General features: G+C 50.9%; 6 protein-coding genes across 6 annotated transcripts; 4 read left to right on the top strand and 2 right to left on the bottom strand.

Moving 5' to 3' along the window:
* Nucleotides 1-134: 134 nt before the first annotated feature.
* Nucleotides 135-1625, top strand: BJY04DRAFT_231686 (major facilitator superfamily domain-containing protein; the record flags this gene model as incomplete). Its single annotated transcript, XM_073719601.1, has 4 exons — nt 135-199; nt 258-341; nt 401-977; nt 1029-1625. The coding sequence occupies 4 exons, from the start codon at nt 135-137 to the stop codon at nt 1623-1625; spliced, it is 1323 nt and encodes a 440-aa protein (XP_073566176.1).
* Nucleotides 1626-2521: 896 nt separating this feature from the next.
* BJY04DRAFT_223148 (fungal specific transcription factor domain-containing protein) lies at nt 2522-3654 on the top strand (the record flags this gene model as incomplete). Its single annotated transcript, XM_073717611.1, has 5 exons — nt 2522-2804; nt 2852-2959; nt 3015-3069; nt 3121-3544; nt 3604-3654. The coding sequence occupies 5 exons, from the start codon at nt 2522-2524 to the stop codon at nt 3652-3654; spliced, it is 921 nt and encodes a 306-aa protein (XP_073566175.1).
* A 162-nt stretch (nt 3655-3816) lies between these two features.
* Nucleotides 3817-5088, bottom strand: BJY04DRAFT_210655 (pyridoxal phosphate-dependent transferase; the record flags this gene model as incomplete). Its single annotated transcript, XM_073714281.1, has 1 exon — nt 3817-5088. The coding sequence occupies one exon, from the start codon at nt 5086-5088 to the stop codon at nt 3817-3819; it is 1272 nt and encodes a 423-aa protein (XP_073566174.1).
* A 1646-nt stretch (nt 5089-6734) lies between these two features.
* BJY04DRAFT_231685 (cytochrome P450) lies at nt 6735-8529 on the top strand (the record flags this gene model as incomplete). The annotated part of the gene is made up of 5 exons (XM_073719600.1): nt 6735-6933; nt 6988-7856; nt 7917-8027; nt 8105-8271; nt 8355-8529. The coding sequence occupies 5 exons, from the start codon at nt 6735-6737 to the stop codon at nt 8527-8529; spliced, it is 1521 nt and encodes a 506-aa protein (XP_073566173.1).
* A 1461-nt stretch (nt 8530-9990) lies between these two features.
* On the bottom strand, nt 9991-11454 carry BJY04DRAFT_223145 (uncharacterized protein; the record flags this gene model as incomplete). Its single annotated transcript, XM_073717610.1, has 1 exon — nt 9991-11454. The coding sequence occupies one exon, from the start codon at nt 11452-11454 to the stop codon at nt 9991-9993; it is 1464 nt and encodes a 487-aa protein (XP_073566172.1).
* Nucleotides 11455-12568: 1114 nt separating this feature from the next.
* Nucleotides 12569-13405, top strand: BJY04DRAFT_223144 (uncharacterized protein; the record flags this gene model as incomplete). Its single annotated transcript, XM_073717609.1, has 2 exons — nt 12569-12700; nt 12749-13405. The coding sequence occupies 2 exons, from the start codon at nt 12569-12571 to the stop codon at nt 13403-13405; spliced, it is 789 nt and encodes a 262-aa protein (XP_073566171.1).
* Between the last annotated feature and the right edge of the window lie 88 nt (nt 13406-13493).

The following is a 13493-nucleotide window of genomic DNA, read 5'->3' as shown; positions in this document are numbered from 1 at the left end:
AAGAACACCAAAAGACAAGAGTCATCCTGGAGAAGCCAACCAACATGGATCTAAAGGAAGGTGTCATCTTTGACTCACCAGACAATGACGCTACCTACCGTACTCGCGAGACGAGAATGGTACGAAAGCTGGACATGACGCTGATGCCAATAATATTTGTGCTCTATCTCTTCAATTACCTTGATCGAAATAATATTGCGTGAGATACCCATCAACGTTCCGTTGTAGGTTATGTGCTAACAGATACTGCCGTTTAGACAGGCCGAATTGGATTCCTTCTCCGAAGACCTGAACCTCACAGGGAACGATTACAGCGTAGCTGTCTCAATATTGAACGTTGGGTAAGGTTGCCGCCGAAACCGATACGGGTTGCAATGCTTACCAGGTCGTCCGCTCCTAGATATGTCTTAATGCAGCTGCCCAGCAATATGCTTCTGACGAAACTCCGGCCCTCCCTCTATATTCCATTTTGGGTGTGCATCTGGTCGTGTGTTTCTGCCACCACAGCTGCAACCAAGAACTTTGGGAGCTTGATTGCGGTGCGCCTCATTCTCGGTGTGTGCGAAGCGCCTTTCTTTCCAGCCGTCTTCTACCTGCTGTCTTGCTGGTACACAAAGAAAGAGCTTGCCCTACGTTACGCCATCCTGTACTCCGGACTGGTGCTCGCAACAGCAACATCAGGATTGCTGGCAGCAGCAATCTTTGCCGGACTCGACGAGGCAGCGGGACTAGCAGGGTGGCAGTGGCTTTTCATCATTGAGGGCGCAGCAAGCCTGTTACTCGGCCTTATCGCATTTGGCCTCCTGCCCGACCTTCCTGGTCAGAATACGGGAAGTGCGCGGTGGCTTTTTACCCCTGAGGAGCAGCAGCTCGCCGTTGATAGAATGCGACGTGATGCTGTTTCAGCCCAGGAGGACAATACCTCCGTTCGCCATGGACTGAAACTCGCCGTGCTGGACATAAAAGTCTGGGGTTTTGTGAGGTTCCCGGCTCAACAACCCCCGAGATCACCCGCTGACCACGTACAGGCTCTGATTATGTGCTGCAGCCAAAGTGCCTACGGCTTCAACTATTTCTACCCCAAGATCGTAGAAGGATTTGATCTCGGATCTCGAAAAATTACTCTAGCCTGCACTGCACCACCCTACATTATCGGTGCAGTCATTTCCTACTTCATTGCCTGGTCTAGCGATCGCCGCAAGGAGCGCGGTTTTCACATCACCACCCCGATAATCGTCGCGATGATAGGGTTCATTATCAGTGTCGCCACACTCAACATCCCCGCCCGCTACTTTGCCTCCTTCGTCTACATATCCGGGATTTTCGGTGCCAATGCCGTGGTGTTCAGCTGGGCGGCTACGACAGTCAGTAATACAGCGCAAAAAAAGGCATGCGCCATGGCTATAGTCAACATCACTGGGCAGCTGGGTAGCATTTGGAGTCCGTACTTCTTTCATGCGCATGAGGCGCCTAGGTACTTGACTGCTATGATTCTTTTGTTGGTCTTTTCGGCCCTGGAGGCTGTTATCTGCGTCGGTATGAGGTTTTTGCTCCGCAGGGAGAACAAGAGATTGATTGCGTGGGGGAATGAAGAGGGGGTTGTTCCTAACTTGTACACCCTATAAGCTCGTCGTGTAAATAGGTTCATCAGTTAGTAATCTGTGCTCGCCACTATCTATTACGTGAGTTCAAGCTTCATGCTGATATCTCCAACGGACCCACTGCAAAGCGGGGTAGTGCCTGATATAATCTTGGAGACACGCGCAATGACTGTTTTCGCTCAACCCGCCTTGATTCTTGCAGCAGTAGACCGCGGCCCTGTCGCTCCGGGCGAAATGAAGAAGATCTCGTGAGATGGACCTGTCGAAAACTCCTCCCTCGCTTACTGACCAAGGCAGGTGCAAACGGTGTCGTTTCCGGAAGGTACATATCTACACCCCGCGGGCCCTCTTGAGACGGGCATGAGCACTGACCTTTATAGCTTCGCTGTAGTCGGACTGAGCCATGCCAGAGCTGCGCTTCTGCGAATCAACCCTGCGAATATAGAGTCGTGGATTGCAAAACTCGTCCTGTCTCGACCGAGTACACCAGGAATCTCGAAAAGCGCGTGGAATGGTTGGAATCATTCATTCTGTCTCTGGCAGATGCCTCACCCGATGACAGAGAGAATAGTCTCAGATCGTTCATCGCAACCACTTCACCCCGCCACAGCACCCCAGAGACCAACTGCATCATCCCATTCAAATACTGCCAGGGATCACTTCAGCCTAGACCAGGAGGTTCGCTGATCTACCATGGCTCTACCAGTATTTATCACAGTTGGCCAACAGGACTTGCAAGCCTTCCTGTCGGTCTATATGCCCCGCTTAATGACAATGGCTTTCCGACCTCAATGTCTGCGTCGTTCCTATCGACGTCCTATGATTCAATCAGCGAGGTTGCTGGATTCCGTCTGGAAGATGAAGAAGAAGCTATTACCCGCGGCCTTTCCTTATTCTTCAAGTGACAATATTCTCACCTCATGTTTATATACAGCGAAGCGTTCTTACGCGACCATTTCGGCGACAAACACAATGCCAAGTACTGGTCCCCAGGCTTGCTCTCGTCCATATGTGCTCTTGGACTGCAAATGTCTGAGGACGATCGAGATCGTGATCTTGGAGCTCGCTTTTACACAGCCGCTGAAAGTGTTTGTATCCTATCCGGTCTTACGCAACCAGGTATCGTCACTGTCCAAACTATATTATGCCTTTCATTTTATGCCCTCGGTCAGGGCGATATGTCCAAGAGTTGGGGTCTATCAGGTATATCCCTTTTCTAACTTTCTCGTATTAAGACTGATATAAGCTAGGGATTGCGTTTCGTATGGCCCAGGATCTTGGATTCCAGAAGGATCCTGCGGACTGGATTCTCCAAGACTTCTCGATAACCACAAATGAAGACCTCGAGATACGCCGTCGTATTTATTGGGGCTGCTACAACACCGACAAGTTGATTAGTTTGGTTCTCGGTAGACCAATCCAGCTGCCCGTGGCACGATGCGTCTGTTACGTTGACGGATGCACTTCCGTACGTTCTGTCAACCATTATTAAATACATGAATTTAACCACCCGCATTAGCGATCTGCCTCATATGGATGTCTGGCTCCCAGCCGGCCTAAACCATGATGAGAGCCCCTCCAGTATCAAGTCACTCATTCCATGTTTTCGCGAACAAATACGTCTATCGAAGATAATCGAGAGGCTTTTGTCTTCCCTGGCTGCTCTGCGCGCTGCACCCGATGATCTACACTGGGAGGGATGTGCCAGCGAGCTGACGCTTGAACTATACAAGTGGCAGGAAGGACTGCCGGTCTCCGCAAGATGGAACAAATGGGAGCCGGCATATGTGCTGTTGATTCGCAGTATTGCACTCCTGCATCTGCTCTTCCACGCCACTCTCATCGCGTTAAATTTCGACAAGGCGCAGCCAGATCCGTCTACTGCTAGTCAAAAGGACGCAAAGAACGCATGCGAGACCTCTGCACAAGCCATTACTCACCTGGTGCGGAAGTATAAGCAGCAGCATGGCCTGCGTCATGCACCGATCATAATTGTTTATAGTATCTCACAGGCCGTGAGAGCTCTGCGAGCTTTTGGATCATTTCCAGATGAGATATGTTACCTGGATGGGATATTAAGGGGATGTTCTACTACTTGGGGTTTAGCTGAACAGGCACTCTACTACACACTACAAGCCGAGCAAACCACTATACCACAAGCATAATCAAGATGGAACTATCGATTGCATCCTGTTATGGCGGCATGGTCAGCATCCTAAGGCATAGGGATTCCGTTCGCAATGCCCTTCTCTAGAGCGAGCGCCAACCTCTCCACGTCCTGAACATTGTTATAGAACCCAAACGACACCCTGATCCCCAACCGATATTGCGAAACATAAAACCCCTCGCCGGTTAAATGCTCCAGCCATCTCCCACTCTTCAGATCGAGCACATACAAATGCGGCGCATGCCCCTCTCTTCCCTCCGGCCCGACAACATTCAACCCCAACCTGCCACACTCTCGCCTCAACACATCCCCCAACCCATAAAGATGTTCCATCACATTCTCCACCCCCATAGTCCGAAGATAGAACTCCAAATACGCCTTCGCAGCCACACACCCAACCAAGCTCAAGTTCAAATGCTCATACCGCCGCGCATCCCCATGATACACCATCTCTCCCCCATCAACAAGCAAATCCCCCCTCGCATCCTTCACGGCCCCAAACCCCACAATCGGCGGCCGCGGATCAACACTCTCAATCACACTAGGCGCCACATACAGCGCCGCCAACCCCGTCGGCGCATGCAACCCCTTGTGCATTGAGAACACAGCCGCAGAAACACCCAACTTGGTAACATCAACACCGGCAAACCCGACCTGCTGAGTCACGTCCACCAGCACATGAATCCCGCGCGGCCGAAAGGCATCGCAGATCCCCTGCACTTCATTCCACTGCCCGTTATGAAACATAATCGAACTCAACCCGATTGCTACCGTCCGTTCATCAACATACGGCGCAAAAGTCTCCGCCGTCGCAACAACAACCCTCCCGGTTCTCCCCGCTTCCGCAATAGTTGGCACCTGCCTCACTTTTACCCCCTTCTCCTCCCTGAGCGCCATCCACGCATAAGCGTGGTTCGGGTGCTCGGTGTCAAGAATCACAACGTTATCGCCCTTCTTGATGTCCAGCCCGCGTATGAAACTGTTCAGACCTTCGGTCGTGTCGCGCGTTAGTGCGATGGAGGATGCCGGGGCGTGGATGTATTCCGCTAGCAGGCTGCGAAGCTCATTGGCGGTGGCCAGCCAGCCAGGCTTGGGATTGGGTGTGTAGAGGGCTTCGGAGACGAAGCGAGTTATTGCGGATGCAGTGATATGGTTCGCTGGTGGCGAGAAAGAGGCATTCAGGTAGGTGATCTCGGGATTGGTGAGGAGGGGGACGAGCGTTCGAAAGGGATTTAGGTCTTTGAGTTTAAGGGCTTTGGTTGATGGTATGGACGCGGAAGCCCCGCGGGGGCTGGTGGGTTCCGTAATGCTGGGTGCCATTGTGACTGATTTCGTGGACTTATAATATATTGCGATGAGATCAGAGCTTCAGGAACGATTGCTCAGCATATCGGATGTATTAGATTCATTGCGGCTTTACATAACCCAGTCAATGCGACGAGGTCAGGCTATGGAGGGCCATCTCCGTGCTTCTCCAACTCCAGCCTTACGTACCCCAATTTCTGTCGGAGTTGAACCTCCATTGTCCCCACCTCGCTATCTCTAACTTCCGAACACTGTGAGTAAGGTACGCGACAAGGTTTCTTAAGCATTGCTATTTTTGTTTTTGTTTCTTTCTTGGCGCCTCGAGTTCGTGTAATAACCCCCTTCTTGATGCAATCAACGCCCTTGGTGGTCCACGCATCACACCCACGGCCAGAAGTTGACTAAATATTTCAAGTACCTTAATATTCTTCTACAAAGATTCCCGTGCTGTCTCCGGATATACCTGTAAGAATGCTTGTCGGTGTGTCTGTATCTCATCTCGGAGATTACCTCCTGTTCTTCAACCCATCAACTGGGGAATGTTTCGCAATATTTCCGAGCCCTATGACAGTACACCCAGGGCCACACCGATGAGAGACATATGGATATATATCCTCTACGAAGCCGACATACGTCCTAGCCGCGACAACCTTACCAGAGCCAACGAAGACAAGATCTAAGCCTGCAGGAGCGCTCGTCATGACGACTCCATCGCGTCAGTATAGTGGGAACACCGAGAAGTAAATATGATTCACAAACATGGATGATGAGAGTAAAGCTCAGTCAGAATCTGTGCTCGAAGCACGAGAATGGGCCGTAGCGTCGTGTATCGATTCAGGTGGCCGTTGTCTGCGCATTCATGTCCTGGATCCCGCCAAGTCTGAAGATCATACAAGAATGCACCGCCGGAGTGCTTGACACGAGAGGCATGTTGCTTGCATCCTTGCCCTGCATGGTACTTTGTCCCTCATTGGCGGAGACTGGCTTGGCTGGTCCTGAGCTGCGGCCTATGCGGTGTCTAGACAGTCGGGGACAGAGTGATGTGGGTGGATAGTACGACTATCGATATATCCACCTTGACAAGCTCTGTGAATGAATGAACGCATGCTGATCAATACTAGGTCTGCCAAACCGTGACACTCTTACGGAAAGTGCACCATCCCATGGATGTAGCCTTTCGCTCCGGATCTTGGTGACCCTTAGGTACTAGGGCACTGAGCTAGCGGCCCGCTACCTAAAACCAGACACGGGATTGTTAATTGCTGTCGATGACTGGCCAGCTAGCAGTTAAGCTGCATCAATAGCTCTACTATCCTGAATATAGCGCGGAAATACCCACCGTGTGCAGAGAAAGCCTCCCATCTCTTTGGTCAGACGGTGCTCGCTTCAAATTTCCCCACAAGATCAAACAGGCATCTGCATCCTGCGCGGTTTCGAGCAAATAGCAAGTCTCGTCAACAGTCAAGCAGTGACAAGCACTAACACGCTTTTTATCTAGATCTGGCCAGGCCGCGCTGAAGATGCACCTAACGCCAGAAGAGGGGTTGTATCCTTCAGCGAGTCGTAGCTTGCCTGTGATCGCGGGACATATATACGCTCGCGGGCCCGGCCCAGAGGAGTCTCCTAAGTTTTCCAAATCTCGTCAGTGACAGAGTAGAACGATGGCTCTCGCCGTTATCCTTGGAGTCGGGCTCCTCGTCTACATTGCAGGACTAGCCATCTACCGACTATACTTCCACCCCCTCAGCCACATCCCAGGCCCCAAGCTGGCGGCCATAACGCACGGGTATGAATTCTACTTCAACGTGATCAAAGGAGGACTCTTCATCTGGGAAGTCGAGCGCATGCACAAAGTCTACGGTACATACTGCAAGCCTACCCATCCTCTAACATCTCTAATTAACAAACCTACAGGCCCCATCGTCCGCATCAACCCCCGCGAAGTCCACATCCAAGACCCAACCTACTACGAAGAAATCTACGCCCCGTCCTCGCGCAAACGCTCCAAAGACCCCCACCTAATGGCCAAATTCAACCTCCCAGGCTCCGGCTTCAGCACCATCGACTCGGAAACCCACCGCCAACGCCGCGCGCCCGTCGAGCGTTTCTTCTCGAAACGCGTGATCGAGAATAACGAGTCACTTATTTATAAATCCATCGATAAACTCCTCTTCTATATCAACAAAGCTCATGAGAATGATACAGTGATCTCCCTTGACGCAGGCTTCGCGGCTCTAACCTCGGATATCATCTATGAGTACGTGTATGGGTTTAACCCTGGCAGTCTGGATAAAGAGGGGTTCAATGGGGCAGTGAGAGATGGGATTAATAGTCTTATGCGGATGTCGCATTTGCTGTATTTCTTCCCGGTTTTCAACACGATCATGGACATGGTCCCGCTGGGTTGGTTGGAGAGGTTGAATCCGTCGGTTTTTGCGCTGGCGGATCAGAAGAGGGATCTTTACGAGCGCGGGGTTCAGGCACTGAATGATGCGCATTTGGATCATGGTAAGGGAACGGCGGAGAAGCGGGATAACTTGATCAATGCTCTTGCAGCGCCGGATATCCCGGCTCATCTGAAGTCGCCGGAGCGGCTGATGAATGAGGGCTTTGCGTTGATTATTGGTGGCACGGAGACGACGGCAAGGACGTTGAGTGTCGGGGCGTGGCATCTGTTTGCTGACGAGGGGATTCGGCGGAAGTTGAGGGCGGAGTTGTTGGGGGTTATGCCGGGGGTTGAGTCGAGGCCGACATGGAATCAGTTGGAGAGGTTGCCTTATTTGGTGAGTCACTTCACTATCCATCCTGGTTTTAAGGGAACTTATGGCTCATATGTAATATAGACCGGTGTTGTCAATGAATCGCTTCGTCTGTCGACGGGGATCGGGAATCGGTCTGCGAGGGTTGCGCCTACGGAGACTCTCACGTACAAGGGCATTGTTATTCCACCGGGGGTAAGTTGAGCACCATTCACGGAATACACATCCAGTCTACCGCACCTCTAGAGGTCTAACCTTAACTTATCGTCTAGACACCCGTAAGCTCAATCCACTACCCGATCCTCATGGACCCGGAAATCTTCCCAAACCCGGAATCCTTCGACCCAGAGCGCTGGATCCGTGCTTCGGCGCAGGGTGTCCGTCTCGATAGATACCTGGTGAACTTCGGCAAGGGAAGTAGGATCTGCGTTGGACTCAAGTATGCTACCCATTAGTTACCCACCCACCTTCTTTGTTGCCCCTTCGTACCACGTCCCTCAATCTAACTCTTCCTACTACCAGTCTCGCATACGCTGAGCTCTTCCTGGTCCTTGCATTACTCGTCCGCCGCTTTGATTTAGAGCTACATGAGTCCCCCAAAGACAGACTTGAATTTGCAAGGGACTTTGGAACGCCGTGGCCTAACGAGGGGGGGCTGAGTGTTAGAGCTAGGGTGAAGGATGTTGTTAGTCACTAGTTGGTTTCTCGAGTTGGAGGGCACAAGGGGGCCTTGATCGGTCTTTGGGGTCGTGGGAAATTCTTCACTGGCTAGCTAGCCATCTTGCTGAACTACGGCTTTGTCCATTTATTCGCAATCTTAGGCTTCAGCGAAGTTATTTTTCATGCGATTGATACTTGGGCCAATCTCCAGACGCTTTCGGGTTGCTTGAAGATAGGATATATCCATGTCCCTGTCTCTGTCCCGATATTATGTTGTAAGCCTAGAGGGGTGCAGTGGGGTGGGTATAGGGTAATGCGGTTTCTGGGACATGATATAGTACCTATTTGTCTGGTTGTTCGCTTCATGCAAGTATCATGCCCATGTTCAGTGCTGACGGACTGCAATATAAGTTCATGTGATCTTATATGTTGGTCTGAAGCATGGGAGGATTTGCAGGTGGACTATACCAGGAAGGGTGGCGGAGGGGGAGACTGCCATCGTTAGTACCGCTGAGGACGCAACGGCCAGGATGCGGTGTTTGGCACTGTACCTAAGCCAAAAGGCAAAACGTCTCCTAAGGAATGAGAGAGCAACTGAAATAAGTTGTTTCGTCACTGTTATTACCATGGATTGGGTTGTATAGACAATAGATATCTTCTCACCGATCGAGATTTTGCTATCCCGTCAAACAGTTCCCGTACAGGGACTGGGGATATTTAACGAGAAATGATATTCACCGTGTCGTGTTGACCGATGCAAGCCTACTTGTACCGCTGCCTAAAGCGTACATCTCTCGCCGGGCTATAGCTCGCACCGTCAGCCGACGCCTCCGGCATCAGGTGTCTCCAAAGGTATCCAACGAATCACCACTTCGCGGTATCCCTTCTCCCCAAATAAGCGATGAATTCAACAAAAGGCATGTTTCAGAGCTTCCGTCACCAAGCGAGCAATGTACGACTTCCTAGAATCCGGCTCAACAGTTACAGGATAAAAGATCAGCGGCCACCAAGTCACAAACGCAAACTCAAAAGTGTTGATGTACCTTGGCGAGATCGCGCGGAGCTGAACATTTGATTTGTTACGTCGGCGATCCAGCTGTACTATATCGCTCGAGGCGTATACCTAGGTATGTGGTTCCGAGGAGGTAGGAGGCGAAAAGGTAGCCTGGTGTTGATGCATGCGCGACGAGGGTCGCAGTGCCGATGATGAAGCTTAGGATGACCATTGCGATGAATACTACCCACCTGGATAAACCCTGCCTTGGAAATAGACAGCTGTAAATTACAGCATCTAGGAATATATCAACCGCGAGAGACTGCAAGTGTGGTGTAGATAACTAAAAGTACCTAATGCTGAACAATACTCCGTACATGTCGCTGGAAATCCCACGCCGCGTAACGGACTGAAACTCGTACAAAACCCTCATTCTGCCAGTGACCACTACCGGCATTGTTGTCCATGTTATCGTGTGAAAGAAAATACGCTCATCGACCCATCTCACTCGTAAAGGCGACGCCGCATGACCGAATGAAACTCATAGAATTCCTCACCCAACCAATCACCATCACCATCATCCAGATTCTCGCACCACATTGAAAAGCCAATACCCATGCATTCATATTCAGCGAATATCAAGGCAGCAGCTGCTTGGTATTTGCTCTCGAGGAATTTGACCCCGTGAAGAGGGCAACAACCACAGGATCCATTGGTAAAGGATCCTCTAATATTGAGTTCGCCAAGATCGTCGACATGATGCCAAAGGTCACAGAGTTGGTCAACGACGCCAGGGAAATCGGGGCATGCTTCAAAATTGTCAAGTGTTAGGGAATGCAAAGATACAGGGAGAACATCCGTGAATCTATTATTTGCAGTTCCCTCTTCGAGATCCCAGTCAAGAATATTCATGATGCTCAGGCGGAGTTCCCTTAGGTTGAAAAAGTCAACCAATGATCCAAAGAAGGAGCTCACCAAAGGAGTAAGGTCGTCGTCGAAGCAAGTAAAGTAGATTTCAATCTTCTGGAGGGTATCGCTGTGAGATTTGAGGGGGGTGTAGATGGCGGGGGTGTTCATGAATGTGCCACCGGGACCATCCGCATGCTCGTACACGAATGTTTCAAGCGCGGAGCAGGAGAGAATCATACGCTGACATCCGGTTCTCGAATTGCAGTTTTGGGCGCGTAGATCCGCGATCGAGGAATCCCTGCCTTTTTGATCGTCCGGGGGACCAAAATCATTCACCCAGCAGGAAACGAGTTTTTTCATGACCGGAAGTTTGAAGAAGGGCATGATTTCCTGCACATCTACACCGACTGCCGTTTTGGAACAGGGTATTGTAACCTCCTTGAGGCAAGTGAACAGCCGACCTAGAGCCAGATGTGGACTTTGGAGAATTTGTTGCCTGTACTTGGTCGACTGGTCCAAGCTCATGTGCAAAATCTCAACTTTCGGCATGAGGGTGAGAAGGACCGCCATCCAGGCGTCACATTGTTCACCACTGATCTCGTTCCTTCTTCCCAGCAATGTGTCCCTCCACTCATTCACCAGCTCGGCATCCTTCCACTCCTCCTGCGCTTCCATGTTGCTCTCACCGTCATCTTCCTCAGTATCGGTCCAATCCTCCTCCTCCTCCTCCTCCTCCTCCTCAACTCTGCTCGAAATCTTCCCTGTAAACTCCGCCATGAGTTCTCGATCGATAAACAGCTTTTGTTTATGTGAGCAGTTTTGGTTGGAAAATCGAAGGCTTCGGACGGCGGCAGCCGCACGCTTGTTGCGATAGAGGGTGGCCGCCAAACGAGAAAGTGCACGTATGCAGGAAGATCGAACGAGAATCGACTCGTAGGCCTGCGGGATCAGGAGTTGGTGGAGCTGTTTGGAACACAAGGCGAGGTTCAGTCTGTCGGTTGGGCTCTGGACGAAGCCTGCGATGAGAATGTAAATCTCATTTGGAAGAGATGGCGCCATGGCGGTCCTCAGTACTGTTTATAAAGGGAAGAGTAGGTGTTGTAATTGATGGCAAGATTTGGTTGTCGATGGGGTGTGTGGCATGGGTAGAAGGAAGTGAGAAGGGAGGAGTGAGAAGACCAGCTTAACAAGCACGTGCCGGAAACAGTGTAGAACAGCTGCCTTTGTCAGGTCCAAATTTCAGACTCTCGCGCCTGAGCGTAAGATTCCCAGTTCGTGGAGTCCAGGTGAGAGACTGTGTTGTGTCATAAGTGAGACCAGGCTGAGACAAAGGTGGAAGAAAAGTGAGACGAGGTTGAGGGGGGGGGGTCAGAGGAAACTGACGAGAATGTGAGACGAATGTGAGAGGTAAGTGAGAGGAGAGGTGAGAGGAGAAGTGAGATGAAATTGAGAGGAGAGTGAGAGGAGAGGTGATGGAAGAGTGAAAGAGGAGTGAGAGGAAAATAGGAGCAAAGTAGAAGAACAGGAAACGCCAAGAGTTCAGTATCAGACGCCCAAGGAGCAAGATGTGAGACTGTTTTCATCCAGAAGGCAGTGAGGATTAAGGCCTATGCATTTGGTGGTTTGCAGAGAAAAGCCACGGATACAAAAATAGTTGAAGGTGATTCATTCCAATGCTCCTTCTGCTCATACCTATCAAGAAACCAGCTACAAGCAGCCAAGATCAGGGCCCTATGAGCCTTGACAGAAAAATCCTTGCTGACCATGGACATTATCTCGTTGAATGCTCGGCCAAGCGACACACTACATGAATCTGCTAAAGCATTACGTGCATAGTTAGAGAGATGTGTGGAATGTTTTCCTCCCGTCCGTTCAACAGGACCAAGTACTCACAATACAATGGCGATGGTTCTCATTGTGCTCGTATGACGCACTATGAGAGTACGTACAACGACCATGGAACCATTGTCTTAAACATGAAACTGGGGCTTTGATTACAGGCCTACAAAGAGCAATGCTTGGCAAGTATATATGCAACCACTGACATCGCCGATTCCGCTGTAAAATACACCTACAACTGTCAGTTCACTTGAACCAAGTCAACACCAGTATTGCTGAGCAAAGAGACGCAGACACAGCACTGCTACCAACCTCAAATCCAACGAACCCAACCATGTATCACCACAATCCACCCATCGCCCGACAGGCAGCACTCATCGCTCAAATCCTCGATTTCGCCCAGGTACCCAATATCCTCTTGGGCTGGCTAGCCCTGGGCCTCGTGCAGCACAACATGGGCATCCCAGTGCGTACACCACCCACACAATTCAGTTCCAACCGTTAACCATCGCAGGAAATCGAATTCGTGATTCCAGACGAGTACGCCGAAGTCGCAATCCACGCCATAGAGATCTCGCCGGTTCCCCTTTGCGTCAAAACTGACTGCCATGAGCTTCAGGTCCAGCGACGTGATGAAACCCTGGGAAGTGCCACATCCCGCCTCGACGCCTACCACGCCGTTGGTTTCGCCCATTTCCATCTCAACCCATTTACCGCGTCTGGGCTCAAGGGCGCCGAGCTGATTACTCTCTATCGGCAATCGGAGATTTTACCATGGGTGCCGAGACTCACACGTTCTGATAATGTTGGGACTATAGATAGTCCGAACCTCACGGTCTCCACGGATCTAAATCTTCCTGCTGCGGTAGATCGCGGTCCGTCAGGGCCGTGGGTTGGTCTTTATCCTGTGCGGATCTTGACACCGTGTGCGTTTATAGAGTCCGTGATGCGGCTTCTCGGACGGGATACACTGGTTAACTCGGAACTGGTTCACACGTGGCATATATTCATGGAGCTTATTCGGTATCCCACTAGTGTGGAGAAGAGATTCACGGATCCGGCTGTTGAAGTTGCGTGGGTGTGGTATATATGTCGCGACAATGTTGGTGGAGATGGGCTGACGAAGATTATGGAGTTGGGGAAGGGGTTTGATGAGTCGGGGAGGTACTAGGAGCAGCTGGAGCGGGAAAGGGAGCGGGATTACAGGTGGCATTACTGAATTTTGTTGGTCATGTTTCAATCCTTTTTTTTATCTATAG

Source organism: Aspergillus karnatakaensis (assembly GCF_047715665.1).
Source record: "Aspergillus karnatakaensis strain CBS 102800 unplaced genomic scaffold BJY04scaffold_68, whole genome shotgun sequence".
Classification (NCBI taxonomy): Eukaryota; Fungi; Ascomycota; class Eurotiomycetes; order Eurotiales; family Aspergillaceae; genus Aspergillus; species Aspergillus karnatakaensis.
This window is presented reverse-complemented; position numbering and strand designations above follow the sequence as displayed.